General features: G+C 33.9%; 1 protein-coding gene across 2 annotated transcripts in view; it reads left to right on the forward strand.

Moving 5' to 3' along the window:
• Window positions 1-23,037, forward strand: part of LOC128866635 (facilitated trehalose transporter Tret1-2 homolog) — a 39,431-nt gene continuing 16,394 nt past the window's right edge. The window contains exons 1-2 of one of the 2 annotated variants that reach the window (XM_054107521.1): window positions 1-74; window positions 303-507. In XM_054107521.1, coding sequence (XP_053963496.1) covers window positions 494-507 — 14 coding nt within the window. In that variant the 5' untranslated portion in view covers window positions 1-74; window positions 303-493. Of the gene's footprint in view, window positions 508-23,037 lie in introns of both variants that reach the window. The other variant, XM_054107519.1, reaches the window with a different exon arrangement.

Here is a 23,037-nt window from a genome sequence, read left to right on the forward strand (position 1 = left end):
GTTAAACGTACAGAGTTGGTTGGTAAACGTCCAATAGCGCGAGCAAAAACCAAAGAGTAACGTTTATGGAAAAAGTAGTAAAATTTGGATTTTGCAAATTAAACTTCAAATGCAAAGAAAAGTGAAGTGCTTGCAAAAAGTGTGCGATAAAACTAATTTTTGGCGTGAATTTCGAACGAAACGAAACAGTATTAATATGAAAAGCGTGATTTGATTCGAATATAATTAAAAAACTTCTTACTAAATAAGAGAAAATATGAAATTGTGCGTCAAATAAGCAAACAATATTTGTTTCTTTCAAGATATGCACATTATTCGTCAGGAAGAAAGAAGAAATTTGAAAGTGAAATAATCTTTGAAATCTACCAACGCTTCAATTCCGGGCAGTAAATTTTTATCTACAGCTGATAAAACTTATTTGCTTTTGTACGTAAAAACAACACCAACTCGTCAGTGCTGTTTGAGCTTGTAGACAGCACGAAAAGCCGCTAACATGCCGACTGAAAGGTAAATAAGAGTATTTATATAAAAAAAGTAGGCAAAAAAAAATGAAAAAAAAACAATTGAAAAACCCCAAAAGCAATTAAATCTTAAAACTAAGCTTCCATATGGGCTGAAAATTGACGTTTTATTAAGCATGTAAATCCAATTAGACATTCAAATGAAAAATAGAGCACTCAAAGTTGCACTATTAGCATTAAAATGCATGCAATGACTTGCAACAAAGTTCTAACATCTGACTGGCACCCAACTATTGACCGCGCAGCCTGGCTTCCGATCATTCGAACTGGTTTAATTTGTAAGATTAGCACCTTGTGGCATTTTTTCTTCTTACTTCTATTTATTATGCGGTTTTTTTGTTTTTTTGATTTTGTTATGAGCTCTTCATTCATTTACTCAGCCACTCTACTTCCAACAGGTTTTTGCGGAGCACGAGTATACTTGCTGATATACATACGTCGTGTAGCAGTTAAGATGCTTCGCTTTGTTAAGTGATTCCTAAATGCCAGCCTCCGCTTATTGACAGCTGTCGCAGAGATTAGAGGCTAAAGTTTTTTTTAATTATGCCCATATCATTACTTTGTTCACATAAGGTAAAAGGTGGCTCAAAATTAATCATCGAATTTTGTTTTTGAATAACTTTTTTACGAAATAAGAATAATGATTTTGAGTGATGAACTCTTTATTTTACGCGCTCCATTTTTTGGCTGTTTGTAAAATGCCATTTGCAAATTTATAAATCTTCCGATAGGGTGATTAATTTTGTGCCACCTTGTATTTAACCGCATAAAGGAATCGAGTTAGACATTGACATGTTATTTTATTATTGTTTTGCTGGAAACTTTTGATTTTTCCCTTGCAAAATTTTTCAATTAAAATTTTATATTTATTTTTTTTCATTTTATTTTTTATATTTTTATTTAGCTTATTTTTATACAATTTTTTATTTCTGTTTTGCTGGAAACTTTTGATTTTTCTCTTGGAAAATTCGTGCATCCATTGAATTTTTTTTATTATTTTTAATTAATTTTTTTTATACATCGTTTTATTATTGATTTAATGAAAACTTTTGATTTTTCTCTTACAAAATTCTTCTGTCAATTAATTTTTTCATTTAATTTTTTATATTTTTTTTATAAACATTTTATTATTGTTTTGATATAAACTTTTGATTTTTCTCTTGCGAAATTCATCTATCAATTAAACATTTTTATTTATTTTTTATATATTTATAAAATTTTTTTATACATGTTTTTATTATTGTTTTTCTGAAAAATTTAGATTTTTCTCTTGCAAAATTTTTCCATCAATTAATTTTTTCTCATATTTTATTTATTTATTTTTTTGTTGGATACTTTTAAATTTTTCTCTTGCAAATTTTTTCAATCAACTAACATTTTTTTGTTTATTGTTTTTCGTTTTATTTTTTATATTTAATCTTTTTATAAAACTTTTTATTTTTCTCTTGCAAAATTCTTCCATCTACTAAAATTTTTTATTTATTTATTTTTTGATTTTATTTTTTATATTTTTATTTAACTTATTTTTATACAGTTTTTTTATTTTTGATTTGCTGGAAACTTTTGATTTTTCTCTTAGTAAATTCGGGCATCAATTGAATTTTTTTGTTTTATTTTTTTTATTAAAATTTTTTTTGTAAAATATTTTATTCTTATTTTGATAGAATCTTTTAGTTTTCTCTTGCAAAACTCTTTCACCAACTAAATTTTTCATTTTTTTTTTATTTTTTCTTAATTTTTTTTATATATTTTTATCTAATTTTTTATAAAACTTTTTATTATTGTTTTGCTAGAAACTTTTGATTTTTCTCTTGCAAAACCAATTAAAATTTCTCATTTATTTTTTTCTCTTTTTTTTATTCTTTTATTTAATCTTTTTTTTATAAATTTTTTAAATTATATTGTTGGATACTTTTGATTTTTCTCTTGCAAATTTTTCCAATCTTTAAATAAATATTTTTAATTTATTGTTTTTCGTATATATATTTTTTTATTTATTTTTTATATATATATATTTTTTTTTAATTTTTTTATACACATTTTTTTAATTGTTTTGCTGGAAACTCTTTATTTTTCTCTTGCAAATTTTTCCTATCAATTAAAATTTTTTGTATTTTTTATTTTTCATTTTACTTTTTATAATTTATTTTTTTGTAATAACTGTTTTGTTGGAAGCTTTTGATTTTTCTTTTGCAAAATTCTTCTATCACTGAAAATTTTATATTTTTTATTTTATTTTTTATATTTTTTTTTTTATAAAATTATTTATTCATCTTGTGATGGAAACTTTTGCTTTTGCGCTTGCAAAATTTTTTCATCAATTAACATTTTTTATTTGTTTTCTTTTTTCATATTTAATTTAACTTTTTTTATTTTATAATTTTTTTATATTTTTCTATTTTGTTTTCATTTTTTTTTTTTTCTAAAATTATTATTTTTTCTAATCAAGTTGTCTTACTGTATTTTAAATACTTTTACTACTGTTTTGATGGGAACTTTTGCTTCTTCTTCCTCTTCTCCTTAAAATTTCCGCTGTCATTTAATTAATTAAAAAATTTCATACCCATTACCTCGCTAATTTGTTTTAATAGTTTTTATTCTTATCTCGCGTCTTGGCACTTTATTTAAACACTAAACGTCTGCGATTTTTATTTTTGTTATTTTCTGTTTTATTTTCTTTTACTTTCATTCGCACCGCTACCCAGTGCTTCTATGGCTATTAAGTATTGCTAAGCTGTGCCTCACATTTGTTTCTTTATTTTGTTTTTTGTGTGAATATTTTGTATAATTCTGCGCTTAGGTTCCATACATTTTGTGGGCACCTTTGTCGTGCAGGCTTATCAGCAAAGCAAAGTTCAATTGAAATATGGTTTGTAGTGAATCGCTGCATTGCTGAGTGATTAAAGACACCATCTGGGAAGCAGAGGTAAACGTTCTGAATGTAAAAGTTGCTTGCTGTAGATAAATAGATTTTCGAGTAATAAACTTATTTAGATTACTCAGATTTATCGCCACTGTAAAAACCAGAAATGCACAACAGCCGGGTAGCAACCAAACGTCGATCTATGTTAGTACCAAAAAGTTTCCAAATATTGTCGTGGAAAGCTACTCTATAGAGGCTATGGCCAAATATGTTTTATAAAGATGATCACTAAAAATGTTTGCCTCTTCTTCCAAATACTGCTACATACCTACAGTGAGTCAAAAAATGTTTAACACAGTGTATTTTTTTTACATAACTCGCAATGTTTTTCATACAATCCACTCAAAATTATCTTTTTTATTTTGTAAAAAATTATTCAAAATAAAATCTTCTTCCACCTTGCATATTCCATTCGTACTGAGAGCAAGTATCTGTTACTACTTTCTCACGTTCCACTCTTTTTGCGGGACGGCGTCCCTGTAGAGCGAACTCTCATAAGTACTGGCATGGCTGTATGCCTGACTTGAACCTCGCAACTCTATCGCATATGGACTTTCCGCTACTACGATATCTTAAAAAATATTGAAGCTTAATTTCAAGTGGCACATTGCAAACAAGCACCGAAACATATAATTTAAGAGGGTACTTGATTTTCAATTGAGAGAGGAAACACGTTTTGTGGCAAAAGATAAGAGATTGTGCGTGCAAGTGGGACATTCCCATGGAGAGAAAGCAAAAGTGTCAATTCAGTAAATAAATTAAAAATGTTTGAGTTTTGAAATGCGCAAAACAAAATATTTCACGAAAACTGCATTGTTTTTTCATTTGAAAAACAAAAAAACATATTTTTCCTAAATTCTGTCTCCGCGTTTTCCAATAATAGAAAATAGCTCACAACTTTTTTTTTATTGTTTAATTTTCTATATAAGTAAATAGATTTTTTTTAAATTATTTTTTTTGTTTAAAAATCACTTAGCCAAACTTAGGGGGAATACCACTGTGAACGCGTGAAAATTAAGAGGATCGGACAAATTATAATTTATTTAGCATACATTCAACTATACTGACACAAGTTTTTATTAAAAAATATTAAAAATTACAGCTGTTATTAAGATGAATGCTTTGACGTCATAAAAAACTGATGCAGCCTGGTGGCCACGATACAGCGGTGAAAAATCATCTGAAAGCAAAAAACCAAAAAAATTCTTAATCTATACATCAATGGCTATCGTCGTACGTGGCGGTTTTTTTTTGAATTTCTTATTTTTGAGAAAATGGTGTAGATTTGAAAATTGAGTTTGTGTTTTACCCTTTTTTTTGTTTTCGAAAGAATTTTTTTTTAATTTTATTTTTTTATTTTATTTTTTTCTTTAAATTTTTTATGTTTAAAAAAAAAAAGCTTTACATCTGTATCATTTCAGTTTTCAAAAACTGTATTAAAATTTTGTTCTTTTCATGTTTTTCATTAAAAATAATCAAACTTAATTACATAATTTAATTTTTTTATGAAACATTTTTATAAAAATAGTCAAACTTACCTTTATGTAATTTTTTTATGAAAAATTCTTTTCTTTCTTTTTTTATAAAAATAATCAAACTTAACTTAATGCAATTTTTTTAAGAAACATTTTTTTTGTTTATTTTCTTTTTTTATAAATTAAGTTATGTTTGCTTTTTATAAAATAAATAAAGTTAAATTTTTTTATTAAAAATTTGTTTCTTTATTTTTTTTTATAAAAAGAATGAAACTTAACTTAATTTAATTTTCTTAATAAACATTTTTTTCTTTATTATTATTTTTTTAAATAATAAAACCGAACTAATAATAAAACTTAGCTTATGTAAATTTTTTTATGAAATATTTTTTTCCTTATTTTTTTATAAAAATAATCAAACTCAACTTAATGTAATTTTTTTATGAAAAATTCTTTTCTTTCTTTTTTTATAAAAATAATCAAACTTAACTTAATGTAATTTTTTTAAGAAACATTTTTTTTGTTTATTTTTTTTTTATAAATTAAGCAAACATACTTTTTATAAAATAAATTAAGTTAAATTTTTTTATTAAAAATTTGTTTCTTTATTTTTTTTATAAAAAGAATGAAACTTAACTTAATTTAATTTTCTTAATAAACATTTTTTTCTTTATTATTATTTTTTAAATAATCAAACCTAACTATTAATCAAACTTAGCTTATTTAAATTTTTTTATGAAACATTTTTTCCTTATTTTTTTATAAAAATAATCAAACTTAACTTAATATAATTTTTTTATTAAAAATTGTTTTCTTTATTATTTTTTTTTAAGTTGTCAAACCTAATTTTATTTTTAAATAATCAAACTTAACATAATTAAATTTTTTTATGAAAAATTTTTATCTTTATATTTTTTTATAAAAGTAATGAAACTTAACTTAATTAATTTTTTTTATGAAACATTTTTCTTTAGTTTTTTACAAAAATAATCAAACTTAACATAATTTCAATTTTTTATTAAACATTTTTTCTTTATTTTTTTATAAAATTATTCAGACTTGGTTGGTTGGTTGGTTTAAGGGTGACCCCGCATCGGAGTGCCACATAGACCGCAAGTTGGGTCCGTTGTGTTGCCCTAGAGCTCATTATGTTATATGATTTCCCCACCTAACCTAGATTTTTATTGTGGATTTTGGTCAAAGATATTAATTCGTTTCGAGAATTTGATGAGAGATTCGATTTTCAGGTTCGAGAGTACTGAAAGATTATCAATTGTTGGAGAGCCAAGAAGAGCGAGTCGACTTCTGGCTAGACCGGGACAACTGCACAGCAAATGTCTGCTCGATACTCCCTCATCTTCGTCCTCGCAGTATCTGCACAGGTCGTTTTGAGGAACCCCGAGCCGACGTGCGTGAGTGCCCAACAGGCAGTGGCCGGTGATAAGAGGGCCATTGATTTGTCTTCCATTCTTCCCTAGTTGGGAGTGAACAGGAGAATAGCAAGGGTGGTGATGGAAGACTTACATGATAGTCTATGTCGGAAGAGATAACAGTGTTCCTGTTCAGTATGGCCGAATGGCCAAGATACTTATTCCATTTCGATATAGCATTCATGCGTGTCGCTGCTTTCGCTGCAATCGCTTTGCCAGCCAGATCGATAGGGAACAAGTGAAGCAACGTATTTAGAGCCTTAGTAGGTGTTGTACTTAAGCATCCTGTTATCAGGAGGCAGGCTGTTCTTTGAACTCGATCAATTGTGGCTACTCTACACCATTTTTCGAGTGCTGTCCACCATACAACCACACCGTAGAAGAGTATCGGTTTGATGATCGAGGTATATATCCAATAAATGATCCGAGGTGAAAAACCCCAGGTTTTGCCTATAGCTTTCTTACAAGTATAAAGAGCTATGAAAGCTTTTTTACATCTGTTTTCGATGTTCAATTTCGAACTCAACTTCCTATCTAGAATAACTCCTAGATATTTAGCTGAATCAGATAGGAGTAATGATTCCCCTTTTAAAGTTATTGTTTGCAGTGGAGGAGATTGTTGTTTCCTATTGAAGAGAACAAGATCTGTCTTTGCTGGATTCGCATTTAGTCCGCATTCGGTGCACCATTCAGACTTAACTTAATTTAATTTTTTTATGAAAAATTTTTTTCTTTATTGTTTTTATAAAAATAATCAAACTTAACTTAATGTATTGTAATATTTTTATGAAACATTTTTTTCTTAATTTTTTTTTATAAAAATAATCAAACCTAACTTAATTACGTTTTTTTCAATTTCATGTTTTTTCTTTTGCCTATGAAATTATTTTTTCAAAAAATTAAATTTAAAGCTTCAAAAATAATCAAACTTAATTCAGTTTGATTTCCATATAATTTGTTTTTTATTCTAGGCATTTAAAATACGTTATTGAACGTTTCCTCTTCTCAGTTCAGTTATTCTATATTACCAAAATGTATTTCTTATGTAAACCGATTCAAAAATATGCATTCACTCTCAGAAGCCTCCAATTAAAATTTAATTTATTCAACTAAAATTGTGACACTCCATTTAGCACCCAAATAAACAATTGTCCAACGCGACACCAATTAAAGTGAAATAAATTAGTAATTGATGCAAGCCACTTAGCAGGACACAGTGCAGCAAACATGACGAAGTACTCGACAAACTACATAAATCACAGTTAAAAACAATTCACAATTCACAATCAAAATCAATAAACGTTCGACACAAAAAAACAAAAAAAAACGATATGCACGCAAAACAAAACACTTCGAACAATCACAACAAATCAAAGCACATCAGATGACAGTCAAAGTTTTGTTTTCAATTGCAAGTACTTTGTGGCAATTCTGCAGCTGCAGCCTAACAATCAGCAGTCACAATACTCAATTACTTGTTTAACAACCGACGACGTATTTGTTTGTTTGTTGCGGCTGCTTGGAAGTTTCTAAAGACACACCAGCAAATGTGGAAGCAGATAAAGCCACATCAAAAGTCAGTTATATTTTATAGGCATGCAAGTGTGTGTGCACTGATCGTCGATATCGCGTTTTGCATATTTGCATGTTTGTATATTTGACGTCATTAATAAGTGACAAATTCACCGCTTATCATATCTTACTGCGCTGGGCAGAATTCTCAGTGAGTTATTTGCTTAGTTACTCAATGAGACAAGTGAAGTCACACATGCACGCAGATGTATTACAAAAATTTCATAATATTTACTGTTATTTACATGTAAATACGAGTTATTGCTTACTAATAATATACGAATGGATTAATTGTACTACTTTTCGATGCGATCGTGCCAGACCGGCTTGGCCTGCCAGCTGTGGGGCAAAACTTTATGGATATGCAAGCACAGATTCTTAGACGAGAAAAATCGAAACTCATTATTTCTTAAAAGCAATCAGTCTTCGGCAGTTCTTCAAGTTCGTTTCAAACTCGCCTGTTTGCTTGAGGAGGCATAAAACCACAGAAGGGCTGCGATTTAAGCGATATCAAAAAGAATCGAAAGCGCTAATTTGGTACTCAATTAAGGTATCGCTTTAAAAATCCTGGCACTCATTGAGACTAAATTAAAAAGTCACGATGCTTTAAATTACCATAATGAATTTGCAAAAACAAGCCCCTATATTTTTCTAAATTCCACAGATCCCTCTCAGACTACCATTTGTTCCCCAATTTGAAGAAATGGCTGGCGGAAAAAAATTTTATTCAAACGAGGAGGTGATTGCAGAAACGAAGACCTCTTTTCAGGCTTTCAGACAAATCCTATTATTCGGAAGAGATAAACAAACTGGAACAAAACGAAAAATAAAAAAGGTTTACCAAAACCAAGTAAGTAGTTTTTGAATGGACTTTTCAAACGATCCTCGTACAAATACAGATAATCAATTTAGCTGTCAGTTAAATACGGTGCCAAAATGCACTCATTCTCGTGGATCTTTAAAACAGAACATTGAATACTGGTAGAATGATTTTGAATGATCATTACGACCGAAAATTAGAGCAAATGCTGTTAAATTTGTGATCACTGCGAGTAGAATTTCTGTTTGTCAAATATACAAGGTGAAGTCCAAAATAAACAAGACTGAGCTAAAATAGAAATGATAGGAGCTTTGTTCTGATAACTTCGACTTTATTTATTAAAAATAATCACCTCTGGGCTCGATACGCTATTTTGCGCGATCTAAAAGTTTTTCGAAAGAGTGTTTCATGTCATTGACCGGAATGTCCTTCAGGATGTCGGTGCACGCCTTTTGGATGGCCTCTACGGACGCAAAACGATTTCCTTCCAAAGCCAAAAACAATTTTCCGAATAGGTAGAAGTCGCAGGGTCACAGTCACTTAAAAGTGCGATTTCTGGTCAAAAAATTCTCCTTCGCGGTGTTCAGGGCGAATTTGACGAATGCGATGCACCAAACGCTTCAAATCGCTAAGATAGCAAATTGCATTGCCGTTTTGGTCCGTTGGAACGACCTCCTTGTGGACAATTCCCTTGGAATCGTAAAAACAAATGAGCATCGACCTATTTCTGACTTCTCCAAATGTGATTTTTTGTGTGGTGGCTCGTCTGGTGCCTTCCATTCGGCACTTTGACGTTTAGTTTCAGGTTCTTGTTGGAAACACCACATTTCATCACCAGTTACAATGTTTTAAAGGAAGTTCTCGTCTTTTCTCGCCTCTTTAATGAAGTATTTCGAATGTTGAATTCTGAGAAATTTTTGGTCCTCAGTTAACTTGTGAGGAATGAAACGTGCACAGACCTTTCGTAAGCCCAAATTATTACTTAAAATGCAATAAATCGATGTTTTTGGAGATATTTTTACTCCGATTCCATGAATTTCAACAATGATTTCGGATAATTTTTGAAATCGGACAATTTCGATGGAGTTTACGGACAATTTCGATGATTTTGGGCGGCCCGTATATTCATTGTCATTTGTGTCCTCACAACCATCTCTGAAACGTGTTCATGAGTGATGAACTCTGGCACGAGATAGACAATCATCGCCATAAGCTTTTTTCATCAATTCAAATGTTTCGGTAAACGTTTGACAAAATTTGATACTAGCTCATTGTTCGAAACTCATTTTTGTACCAATGACACAAATATACTGACACTTTAGACGCAATAACTTCGGTTGCACTGAACCAAATGTCACCAACTTTTCACCGGAAGTCAGCTAGGGATGTAGCTTCCAATGCGCAAACTTATTTAAAAGATGGCTCCATCAAAACACAGTTTTATGACGCCAGTCTTTTCTATTTCAGATTTCACGTTGTATAAGCCTTTAATGAAGTTTTTCCATTTTCATATCTTAATAAATTTAAGTCTGCGTTTGCATTTTAATTTATAAAATAATTATGTCCCCATTAAAAACCCCCTAAACCCCCATTAAAACCTCCCTGTACGCGTGATGTCTTAAAAATCAATAAAAAGTTATAACATAAAATATTTTGTAGAGCCTAAAAACCAGCATTTTAAGAGTTCAGGCAAAGGTCTGTTTTAATATTTATTTTACACTTTCATACTTTCTTTATTTCGTAAAACAGCTGTCCAGCTGTAGAAGCAGCCATATTTCCTCACTTAAATTTTTATTTATTAGTACATTTTAGTATACATAAATAAAGGTTTTTCAATTAATTTGTTTCAAGTTGATGACTGCAAAATTAATTCATTGCTTCTCCATGACTATTTGCGGTTTCGTAATCTTGTGAATGAATTATAGGGAAAGTGCACAAGCGCAAATGAACGAGTTGTATGAAACTAATAACTTTGAGTTATTTCGAAATTCCTCGTGCTTGCATATCGTACATTTGATCAGTGATTGACATGTTTTCAAAATCCGACAGTCACAATGGTTTGTAAAGTATTCCTCGAAATGAATATTCAATTTAACACTTCGGAGGCATTATATTTGTAATATAAGTTTCCATTGAAATGAATAAAGTAATTTTTGTTAAAAATATCGCTTTAATTGATGTACGATTTACTTTTTGTAAATAATGAAATATTAGGTGCGCACCTAAGTTCTCGCTGTTTGTCAATAAATGCCGCCAGCAGTGTGTGCTAGTCGATTCTAACATAACCTAAACGTCATAAACCAAGCTTAGACATATGGTAAGCAAACTGCTTCGACACATTAGTGATTTTGTTTTGGTATCTTAAACTTTTGGTTTTATGAAAATGTCTGATTTTGTGCCGAATAATCGTCATTTGCGGGAAGTGTTGATTTTCCTCTTTTATTCGAAAAGAACGGTGGCTGAAGCGCATCGAGAGCTAGAAAAAGTTTATGGAGATGCTGTTTTAAGTGAAACAACGTGCCGAGATTGGTTCGGTCGCTTCAAAGACGGTGATTTTAATGTTGACGATCGTCCCGTCCGCGTGAAGGAAGGTCAAAACCCTTCGAAGACGCTGAATTGGAGGTATTGCTCAATGAGGATCCGTGTCAAATGCCAGAAGAGCTTGCTTCAGTATTAGGAGTTACTCGTCAATCCATTTCCAAGCGATAGCATGCTTTGGGAATGATTCAGAAACAGGGGACTTGGGTTCCTTATGAGTTAAAACCAAGGGATGTTGAACATCGTTTCTTCGCCTGTGAACAACTGCTCCAGCGGCAACAAAGGAAGGGTTTTCTTCATCGCACCGTTGATAAAAATGGATTCATTACAGCAATCCAATGCAAAGAAAGTCCCCGGTCATGTTTCTACGTCGTTGCCTCGGCCAAATGTTCAGGCTGCGAAGTTTATGCTATGTATTTGGAGGGACCAAGTTGGTGTTATTTATTATGAGCTGTTAAAACCAAGCGAAACCATCACTGGGGATTTGTATCGACTTCAATTGATGCGATTGAGCCGAGCACTGCGCGCGAAGCGGCTGCAAAACTCGGAGAGACATGAAAGAGTGATTCTTCAGCATGACATTGCTCCGCCTCACGTCGCCAAACCTGTTAAAACCCTCCTGGAAACACTAAAATGGAAAATCCTACCCCACCCGCCATATCCTAAAGATATTGCGCCGTCCGATTATCACCTCTTCCGATCGATGGCACAAGGTCTAGCTGACCAGCAGTTCCATTCATACATAGACATCAAAAAATGGCTTGATCCGTGGATAGCCTCAAAAGATGAACAGTTTTACCGCGACGGTATACGAGATCTACCAGAAAGATGGGAAAAAGTAGTAGCCAGCGATCGGCAATACTTTCATTAATTCACTTGTAACCATTTTTTCAGAATAAAGTTGTATTTTCATCACAAAAATAGCGAGAACTTAGCTACGCACTTAATACAATTTGTTAAACATAAAAAAAAGCCATGTGTTGCATTAAAAACACATAAATCAAATAAACAATATAATAAAAACAAAAAAAAACAACAACAAGAAATTTAACAAGCTTAGCGCACGTGCTGCATTTGAACTCTGTAGAATTTAGAGCTTTCCGGATACGAAAATTAATACTCAAACGTCGTTAATTTTTTGTCACGAATAAGTCGTTAATGTGTGAACTTTTTTTGTTTATTTTTTACACCTACCAATTTAAAGGAATGCTGGTATTAAAAGTTTGTGAATGACTTTCACATTGAACCAAAATCCCAAGTTCATCCGGATATATATAGATTAGATCAGATTAGATATGTGGGGAGTTGGGCAAGTCCTAGCAGTAGAAAGAATAGAGATGTGGTAAGACGAAAAAATTAGTTTGAGATCACTCTTCCACAAATCTTTTGGAATTGAATTGATGAATCTTAAGAGATCCGGAAGAGGATCCATATCCATACTCAGTATATCCCAACCCAATATTCTAAATGTGATTCTGGAAAACGCTGGACAGCTACAGAGAAAATGCTCTGCAGTGTCGTCATCCTCAAGACAGGATAGGCATATCGGGCTGTCGACGACCCCCATTGGCAATCATTTGCTGACCACAGGCATTGTAACCTGTGATTACACCCACCAGTGCTCTCAGTGCCCACCTTCCTGTTGAGTTTTATAAAAGGTCGCTTTTTTCCTGTTTGGTTCTCTCACAAAGCACTTGGCTACTCTGCACTAGTTCAACCCAGACCGACGTCCTCTACGGGTAGACCTCCTAAAGCCGTCAATCCATAGTTGAATCGATGCAGAATTGACACTAAGAAAGGGTTCAGGGCCTAGTGGCATACTTGCAGAATTTTCATTAGCCAGTTTATCAGTTAACTCGATCCCTGTAATACCACAATGTTCAGGCACCCAAATAACGACTAACTTTGTTGTGTTTTGCAACACTGTTCAGTTTTGTCTTACATTCACCGACTTACTTCGAAGAACGGCGTAGGTTAGCAAGGGCTTTCAGTGCAACTTGACTGTTACTACAAATTCCAATACTGCTACCCCACCACTTTTACCAGGATGCCACATTCAAGATGGCATAGACTTCCGTACAGAATACCACCTTGATCAAAAAGTTCCCGGAATAAATTCAGAAAACTCAAAATGCAAATTTATTCCTCAAAAGTGATATTATCGCCCACAAAACACTCCTAATTAACTGCAACGCACTTATGCCAGCGTTTGATCCAGCTCTCGAAACTGTTCTGGAATACTATTTTCGGTATATCAATCAGAGCCGTCTTCGATTTTTCCATTCTTTCCATTCGACTGTTAAAACACTTTCCCCGTAGTAGTTTTTTGACTGGATCCAACAGAAAAAATCGCAGAAAGCCATATGAGGTGCATTTGTTGACGGCTGAGTGGTATTCGTTCATACTTGGTCAAAATTTCACTCCACTCTCTTGCCTGATGTTTGGATTGCGTGTCGTATTCATAAAACCACGTCTAAACTCCAGAAGTGATGCGTTTGATGAATGTAGGGTCGGGCTCAGCCTTGGATGTTTTAGGCCATATCCACTCATTCCCTTTTCTGCATAAAATTCAGATTATTTGGTATCAACTTTGCAGCAGCACCATCTTTGCGGAAAATCAAATCATTAACTACAATGTTCTGAATGGATCCATAAGCAATGTTCAAGTCCTCTGTCAGCTCTCTGATGATTAATTTGCGGTTACTGAACAACTTTTCGTTCACTTTATTGATGTTTTCATCAGTTTTCGATGTCGACGGTCTGCCGCTACGTTTGTCATCCTCGATGGGCTCACGCTCTCTTCTGAAGCATGGATGCCACTCGTAGACGGGTGTTGGTTGTTTTCTTTAGCGTAACATCATCGAAACAGTTCCTAACTTTTCTAAGGTTTTCGCACCATTGGATCAATTTTTAACTCAACGTTTACGTAATTTATTTAATTTAGTTAATTTTTTTTAGCTGTGAGAACTACAATAACACGTTTGATGTCTTAGAAATTGATTTTATGATTAGTCATTCACAAAATGGGTCACTTTTTACTTGAAAAAAGATTACGCCAATGATTATAAAAGCAAAAGGGTGTAGCCGTGATTTGATAAGATTGAAGGTTAAATGAAAAAGCTGGTTGTAGTCACTGCGTGCAAAATTTATGTTAACATATCGTCGCTAACCTTCATAAATACTGTGCGAAACTGCGGCGGGGATATTTGACGCATTTTTATAAAACTTTTAGAAAGTTAGAAACTTAAGTTATTGTAGTATTTATTATAGATTAAACTATATTTTGATAAAAAATATTTGAAGCTAAAAAATAAATAATTAAATAGTCAAAACTTTCAATAGTGCCTTTATAATAATTTTGAGTATATATATTTTGAGCGTATATAGAGAAATCGGTCTCGGAAGTCTAGCGTAAATGCACTAGCCTGCCATCCCAGAGGTTGTGGATTCGAACCCCATGTAAAGCACGCTCCTCGCACTTTTCCAAATTTACCTACTTTCCCTGTTTCTAAAAAACACAAAAAATAAAATCTCATTCCTCAAACACAAAACCCTATCCATTCCATCGTTACTCCCGCATAATAGTCAGCGCATTATTTGCATTTTGGTAGTTAAAACAAGCAAAAACAAACAGTTACACATTGCATCCGCGGTAATAGCACAGACACACCAAATTTAGCGATGTCATGAACCATCTGTGCGTCCTTCTGCCAGATAAATGTGCAGCACAGATGGCGCTCCCAGCAGTAAGAAGGAGTTGTTCCTAAGCAGGTGGGCATTTCCCCCACTTAGTACTGTTTTCTCGAAAGCCAATTTTTTTTGTTTATAATAAAATCGTCAAATGCAGACATTTTCATCTCCACCTGCTCTTAATTCGCTCGAATTATCAAGAAACGCCAATTTCTCGTACGATTCGCTGTTGCAATCGCAATCAATGAGTAAGCATATTTGAAAAAAAAATTCAGAATGCGTACATAGAAAGATTTATGTAAGTATAAATGAAGTCTTATGCAAATACGCAATTTGTAAAAATGCGATTTTTCACGCATTTCAAAACGATGCCTGAGTTCATGGTAAGAAGCTATAAAAATAGGCAATTGACATTCATTTGAAAAGCCAAGGTTTTTATTATTCAATAAAAAAAAACAAATACGAGAAGAAAAGCAAAAGCAACTGCAGCAATTAACTAATCATTCTAACAACAATGCCACAAAAAATATAAAATATTAATGATTGTTTGATTATACAAAGCAATTGCGCTTATCAATCAGCTGAGTACGCACTTGATATTACAGAAGCAACGAAGTGAACGGTAGCGAGTACTTGTAGTGTTGCCATGTGACCAAACAAACAAACTATTCGAAAGTGATGCACACATTGCAAGCACGCACACGCCCTTATCAGGCAATCAAATTCAGACGGTAATAAAAGTGAAGACGCGAAAATAGCTAATAAATACGATTTACGATTTACGAATGCAACTGGATGAATGAAGATATTGATTGGTCTGACCTTTGAATGGATTTTATAAAATCAGTATCTACCTCTGTACATACCTATGTATATATGCACTTCGTTCCATTTCCATTTCCATCTCTATTTCTCCATGTGTGGCTCACTTAAGGTCCTCACCTCATTTGAAATGGTGTTTTTTGGGTGTTTTTTTTTAAGCGTGTAAAATGGAAACAAAACAAGGTTTATTATTTTTGATTTTAGTATTTTGTTTTCTAATCTACTGTTAAAAAATAAAAAAAAAACTTTTACTATACGAGGTTCGTTCAAAAAGTTGCCAGCCTTCAAAAAATGGTCTTCCAAAAAAGATATGTCGCTGGCTATACGGATTCCGGGACTCACAGTTGTCTGACACCAAAAAGGAGTCTTGTTCAATATGAATGTCATTATCATGTGAAATACGATCTAAACAAAATTTTACAAAATGGCAGACGTTCAAAGATGGAAAACCGTTTTTTGACCCTTTGTTTTTGACTTTAAAGGTCGAAATAAATTCTACAAATTTCTAAAAAAATGTATAGTTCACACAATAACGACATCAATTCTACGTCATTGCAATTTTATTTCATCCAAATCGGTAAAGTACAACCGGCTATATCTGTGCCCATTGTCCATGTGAAGACCAATTTTTGATGGGTGACAACTTTTTGAACGAAGCTCGTGTGACAAAGACAAAATTTTTATTTTTTAACAATAGATTGGAAAATAGAATACTGAAAACCAAAATAAAAAACCTTTTTTCGTTTCCGTTTTACACGCTTTTAAAAAAATACCCAAAACACACCATTTCAAAAAAGGCGAGAGCTTTAAAGTCTGGAATAATACGCGTTTTATGCCTTCAGGTTCAATATTCTTCAATTTAACAACACCGACGTAAGGAGTTACTGGAAATGAAATGACAGATAAATTTGCCTAGAAAGGGGCGGCCTCCCCGTTTATAGACTCAGAGCCAATTTAGCATCTAGGAAAGGTTAACTCCTCTATCATTCAGCAAACAGAGAAAAGGCAAAGAAAATCATACTGAGACTACTAAATTTAGTAGGCACTTTGAAGATTTAGATACGCCATAATAGCCTAGACAGACAGCGGGGTCAATCGGGATTACCGATGCAGTTAATGCTGATCAAAATTTAGTGTGACAGACGGTTGTTACACGGATTAGTGAACAGCTGATTTTTTTGATTCGATAATTTGGCAATAAAAAATGGACCGCAGTTATTAGCTGCCCTGATGTTAAGAAATCATTATTTATTTAAAAAAAATCTTGAGTTGGAATTTCTCAAACTGCGCCGAAATACCAACACAATTCATGTAATTTTGAATGGCTTAGTGAAACCTATCACTGCATCCAGTCTTTCTTGTTCTTCTCCTTAAAAGTGTGATAATTTTTCATTCACAATAGATTATATCGAAAATTTCCACATAAGTTGCTCTGAATTTCTAAAAAAAAAAATCCTGCTTTTTTTTTAAATACCAATATTTTTGAACATCCCTACCTTTTTTGCGATTTAGACCAAGGTGCATCCATTAAAGGTGGTGACACTAGACCAACAACAATATTTTGTACATTTGATTGTCAGGGAAAAGTATTGGCAAAGTAGAAAACAAATAATGAATTCGCCTTGTTTCATTCTGAGCTGACAGCCACATGGACACGGCTAAAGAAAGAAACAAATCAGCTGATTTACCGATTCCACCTTTAATAGGTTCGCCTTTGAACAGACTATCGAAATGGTCATCCAGTATTTCATTTCAGTAACAGTTTGACCTCATTTGCGTACTTTAATTTTGAGCAACTGATTTGTTTTTTTCCTCCTCGATTTGGTGCTTTGAATGTCAAAGTGATCAGGTTTTTATTATTATTATTATTTTTTTTTTTTTGCTGTTGTTTCGTTTGTTCGCTTGCATTCTGATAGAAATTCTAACATTCAAAACACCAAATTACAAAAACAAAATTTCATTTTTGCACTACTGCTATAACTTTTTATGGATTCACCTTGTGCCTGCATCGACTAATCGATGTAAAAACTTCAAAACAAAATTCCTACTTTAAAAAGCACCTCAGTACTCAAAATCTTGCTGCATTTAGCAGTCTGCATATGAAGCGTAAAGTCATTAATAAATATCGCAATTTTAAAGCAATCGGATATACCAAATTGTCAATTGAGACCAAGAGTGTCATGACTGTAATGAGTACAAGGTGGGTGTAAGGCGGATCGCCACAAATCGTACGATAGAGTTTCTCACCACTTCAGCTTACTTGATTGACCTTGATCACAGAGGCCAAACCACAAAGTGATAATAAATTATACCGCCGTATTAAATGAACGCTGCAACAGTTGATATTCTCTTCTTTTTGCCACAAATCTGTTAACAAACAGCATAATTTTTTCAGTTAGAGTTGTACAGAGCGTCTTCCATTTAAGGCTTTGATTCAGAAGTATCAAAAAATATTTCCAAATTTGGGAGAATTGTTAAAAAATCTGCTCAAAGTCGACTTATTAAATTTTACTTTCGCCTATGCAAACGGAAACTGAATGGCAGCTCGAACTACGTCGTTCGACGGACCAACTTGCAATAGGGTGCAAACATGACAACATAAAAAGACAGCTGGAGGAAAGTACTTCGACTCAATCGCTTCATCCGCAAAATCTTCAGAGACTGACCGGATTCTGACTGTATTCTGCTCAGAACTTGATATTCTACAACTGTTGGAAGCTCCGGTGAAAAGCTCCCGAATTAATACAGTATTTGCCAAGCCGAGGTTTACGCTGCAAATTCCACAAAAATATCTTCATTTATAGCGGGCAGACATTGCCTGGTTGGACACAGGGGAATAGAAAGGTTAGGTTATGTTAAAAGGATTGCCCAAGAAGTGGGCACAATTGGACGAAAATGGGAATTGACGGAAATGAGTGGGTACATCTGCTGACCGAAACCGGCCAACCTATCATCGATCAATGTGCAACACCCAGTTATCTTAGAATGGAACTAGACCTTACATTCATATCGAAATCGAGCTCCTTGTGGGATGCGTCAACATTTTACAGCACTACCAAAATCTTGTTTCACTCATACAACATGAAATCATCGCCTATCTGTACACAATTCGAGGTTAGTTTGTATACCAGTAGTTGGAGTACTCTCGGGCTACCGCCTTAGAACAGATCACGGGGCGAAACTAGGACCTAGGCACTAAAGTCTGACTTGCATTGAATATTTTTTTAATACCAGGCACCGGTTTTGTTCTATGTCAGATCAGTCGAGTTGATCAGCCAAGTTAATCTAACTCAGGTGTCATATTCTACCACGTTCACTCTTCTGTTACCTTGTACATGCTTTGTTTCTATATACAGTCTAGATAATGGCAACGGACTACCCAGCCAAATTAGGGGCTATTTAAGAACTCCATGGCCCAGAACTCTTTTGCGCACTCACCTAAACCCACATAAAGGAATTTATCAAAGATTTGGAAGGCAGGACGTTCACAGCACTCTCTCGGTTTTTTTCGTTTTTGTTTGGAGGAGGAAAGCATCCTTCCGGAACTTTGCCGTTAAGTAATTTGTCGGGAGGCCGTCATGGAGTATGTTAACTCAAATTAGTCAGTATCTGTCAGTACGAGAATATGTCCGGTGCTCGTCTTGCAACGACTCTTCAGCACTTCTATCGGCCTGGCGATCAAGCTGTTATGGATCCAACGATCATTTTTTGAAAGGTCCAAGCGTTGGTGACACTCTCTAATGATGCGCTGCCCCTCTTCTTCTTTAATAACACCATGCGGTATTTCTCGTGGTAGATTATACACCTCTACAACTCTTTGTTTGATAGATCTATAGGGATTTTCCTTCACATTGCTATGGCATCGACTGAGTCCGTGCGTTAAGCGCTCACCACTTTAAGCGGGCTTAGTCTATGTGTGGTTCTCATTTATTTCATGCCCATTTTTTTCGTATCTCGCCAGATGGGCGCTGTGTGTGATGACAATTGAAAGCAGCTGTCGTTTCTCTTCCAGAGGCCTTCCTATATTTGGCATGAGTCTCCACTCTCGGTGGAGAGTCTTGAACAGAGGCTGGCTAAATAGTTTATCCGTCCATAATAATATCATCAAATAGATCCTTAAACCTAGATAGAGAGGGTTTTAGAACACTCACTGGATACTACGTACGGCATTGTAGTCATTCTTATCATTTCGTTATCAAATGTCTGTCGTTTTTGCGAAGTGGATGAGAAAATTTCAGAACATATTCTCTGCGAATATGCAGCGCTCGCAAGGTGAAGACTTACTCACCCAGGTGGTGCGACTCTAAATCCATTAGTGATCATCATCATCATCATCACAGCATCGCAGTTCGGGCTGAAACATTGCTTTCGTTACAATTCGCCTCCACGTCACGCGGTCATCAGCTTTGCGTTTGATAACAAATATGCCCATAGCTCCAAAATCGCCTTCAATGTCATCTCGCCATCGTTTTCTCGGTCGATCCCCTCTTCTGTCGTCTTGTGGATTTGTTTCGAAGATCTTTTCTATAGCTCTGTCGCTGCTCATTCGTAAAATTTTACCATATTATCGAATTCTTTGTGCTGTGATGTACCTGGCTACATTTGCACCCCTGATAAATTTGTCGAACTCGTCGTTGCACCGAATGTGGTAAGTACCGTCTTCAAGTCGTGCAGGTTCATATATGTATTTTTTCACACATTAGTGCTGTGAACCCAAACACCCATGAATGTACTAAAATTCATAAGAAGTCTTCAATTTTAGGCTTGCGGTGAAGCACAATCGACCACATCAGAGGTCGCAGTGCACCAATAGTTTCGGATAGATCCTCTTTGGATAATTTTTTACTTTTCAGTAAATATTTTCTATTGCATAAGTATTTCCTTACAATTGTCAGTCATTTCATAAATTACATCAAACTATTTTTGACGACAAAAACAATTAGTGGGGTTCCCCAAGATCGGCAAATCACGATCAGAGGAGTTTAAACTCTATCGAAAATACCACAAACTTTTTATTTATTTATTCGAATGTTATGTTCTAGGAATGAATCACTATTCTCAACACGTATACGAGTATTTTTAATTATTTCAATGAATACAAATGAACTAAGTATTTTTAATTAAAAAAGGTGACACACTTTTCCGGCATATAGTGATTTTATTAGAAATTTATAAAGAAACCTATCGGATGTTCTTTTATAAGAAAATTATATTAAGCCTACATTTGCATGCGCTTTGGAAGGAAACATTCATAGACATTGGCACACATTTTAATGCATGCTTTTATAGGCATAAGTAAAGATACGAGGGTTGAACACGCAGTATCTAAAACCTGCGATAAAAAGGTGACATTCTTCTGTTTCTTGTTTTTTTCCTTTTTTTGTTGAATGTTCATTAGTCTTTTTATACAAAAACAGAAAAAAATCTACAATATTTTCACCCGAATTCCATGCATTTAATTGGAATTTCTAAAAAAATTCTCATGCAGCTTATAGCTTATTAATTTTTATTCAAGGCGAATCTTTTAAAGGTGATATCGGTAAATCAGCTGATTTTTCTTTTTTCTTTCGCCGTGTCCATGTGGCTGTCAGCTCAGAATGAAACTAGGCGAATTCATTCTTTGTTTTCTACTTTGCCAATACTTTACCAAGACAATTAAACATATAAAACATTGTTGTTGATAAAGTGCCACCACCTTTAATGAATACGCCTTGATTTTATTTAAATCCCACTGATTTCTTATAATTTTTTGCGTAACGGTGTTGCGCATTTTCTTCATATGGAAAACAAATGTCATTTTATAGGCCATGTGCATGAAGTTTCATTAACGGTGACGAATAGGCACAAAATCCAATATTGATTAGGAGAATTTGGTTTGCACCTCCTTCATTCATAATCATAACCGCAGGCGTGAGTGCTCTCCATTCCGAGAGAGTGACTTAGAGCGAGCAGGCGAACTCAAGTAAAGTGGGCTTTTGGAATTAAACAGCGTCCGATTAAGTTTTTCCGTCAAGGCAAAGACTTTATTCAGTAAACGAGAAGTTTTTCGAGCTACGATTAAAGATATCTCGTCGGATCTTTACAGTCGGCTTACAGTTCATTCTCGCCTCTGGAGTGATTGTATAGTAGTAAAGAGGCTAACCTTGGTTTAGGTACCCACTCAGAAAGGTGCGCATTAAAGGTTGATTTGCAAATGGAAGTGGAGTGTTCAGAACCACGCTTATCTAAATTCTGAGTATAATTCCAAAACTCTACCCTCTACACTTCAGCATAGTTTGTAACCTAACCTAGCCCTATTATGAAAATGGTCGATTTTTAAGAACAAAATTTGAGATTTTTTGAAATGTATAATAATAATAAATAATCTTCCGAATGAGTCGAAAATTCAAAGGCTGGTAAGAAAATGTTCGGCTTTGACGACTTGTGCAACATAAGGCTGGTAAGAAAATGTCAAGCAGATGCTTCTGTCGAGGATCGAAAAAAACTGGCAGTCCAAAAACTGGACGTTCTGTTGAGAATATTGCTGCTGTAGTGAAAAGTGTTGCTGAACAACCTTCACTGTAGCCTTGATACTCCAATCACAGTTAGTACCTTCACACAAATTCACCGTTGAACCTTGCTTTTCGGTTTCCAAAACTCTTCAGTGCCTACATAGGTAAAATAAAGTCGATAGTCTCTACCACAACGAGGAGATAAAATTGTAAACTCAGTTGCCATGAAATTTTCGCAGCAAGAAATTACTGAGCAGTTTATTTCTAGTGGAAAAGAGATACAAAATACGGCGTTTAGAATTTGAAATATCATTTTGTTAGATAAAATACAGAATTGTCAGTGTGGGGAGTCGGAAAATCGATGAAGAAGCTGATGCATCCACTAGTGCCTCTTTGATGCGGAGTCTCAAACATGAGGACTTTTTAGACAAACCAGACACACCAGCGGCCTTCGATTTTGCCGTAATCTGCGTTTGCCAAGGCCTGCCATTTTATGGAAAACCACAGAAATCTCGTGATACAACTCATTGGCAAACTCACAAGCCCTCTAATTTGTCAAATATAAACCCTAATAATTTGACAAACGGAAAGTGATAGCAGCAGCGTCAACTGAAAGTGCAAGTACAAATTGAGCGACCCTCAAACTAATCCGCAACGAAAACGTGAATGTTTGCATTGCTTTGGCTTTTGCGCTCTTCGCCGTTTGCTTTCCAGAAAGCCAGCCGCTTGTTCTGATGATATTTTCATTGTTAGCT

The sequence above is a fragment of the Anastrepha ludens genome, chromosome 6, assembly GCF_028408465.1.
Source record: "Anastrepha ludens isolate Willacy chromosome 6, idAnaLude1.1, whole genome shotgun sequence".
In the NCBI taxonomy this organism is placed as follows: Eukaryota; Metazoa; Arthropoda; class Insecta; order Diptera; family Tephritidae; genus Anastrepha; species Anastrepha ludens.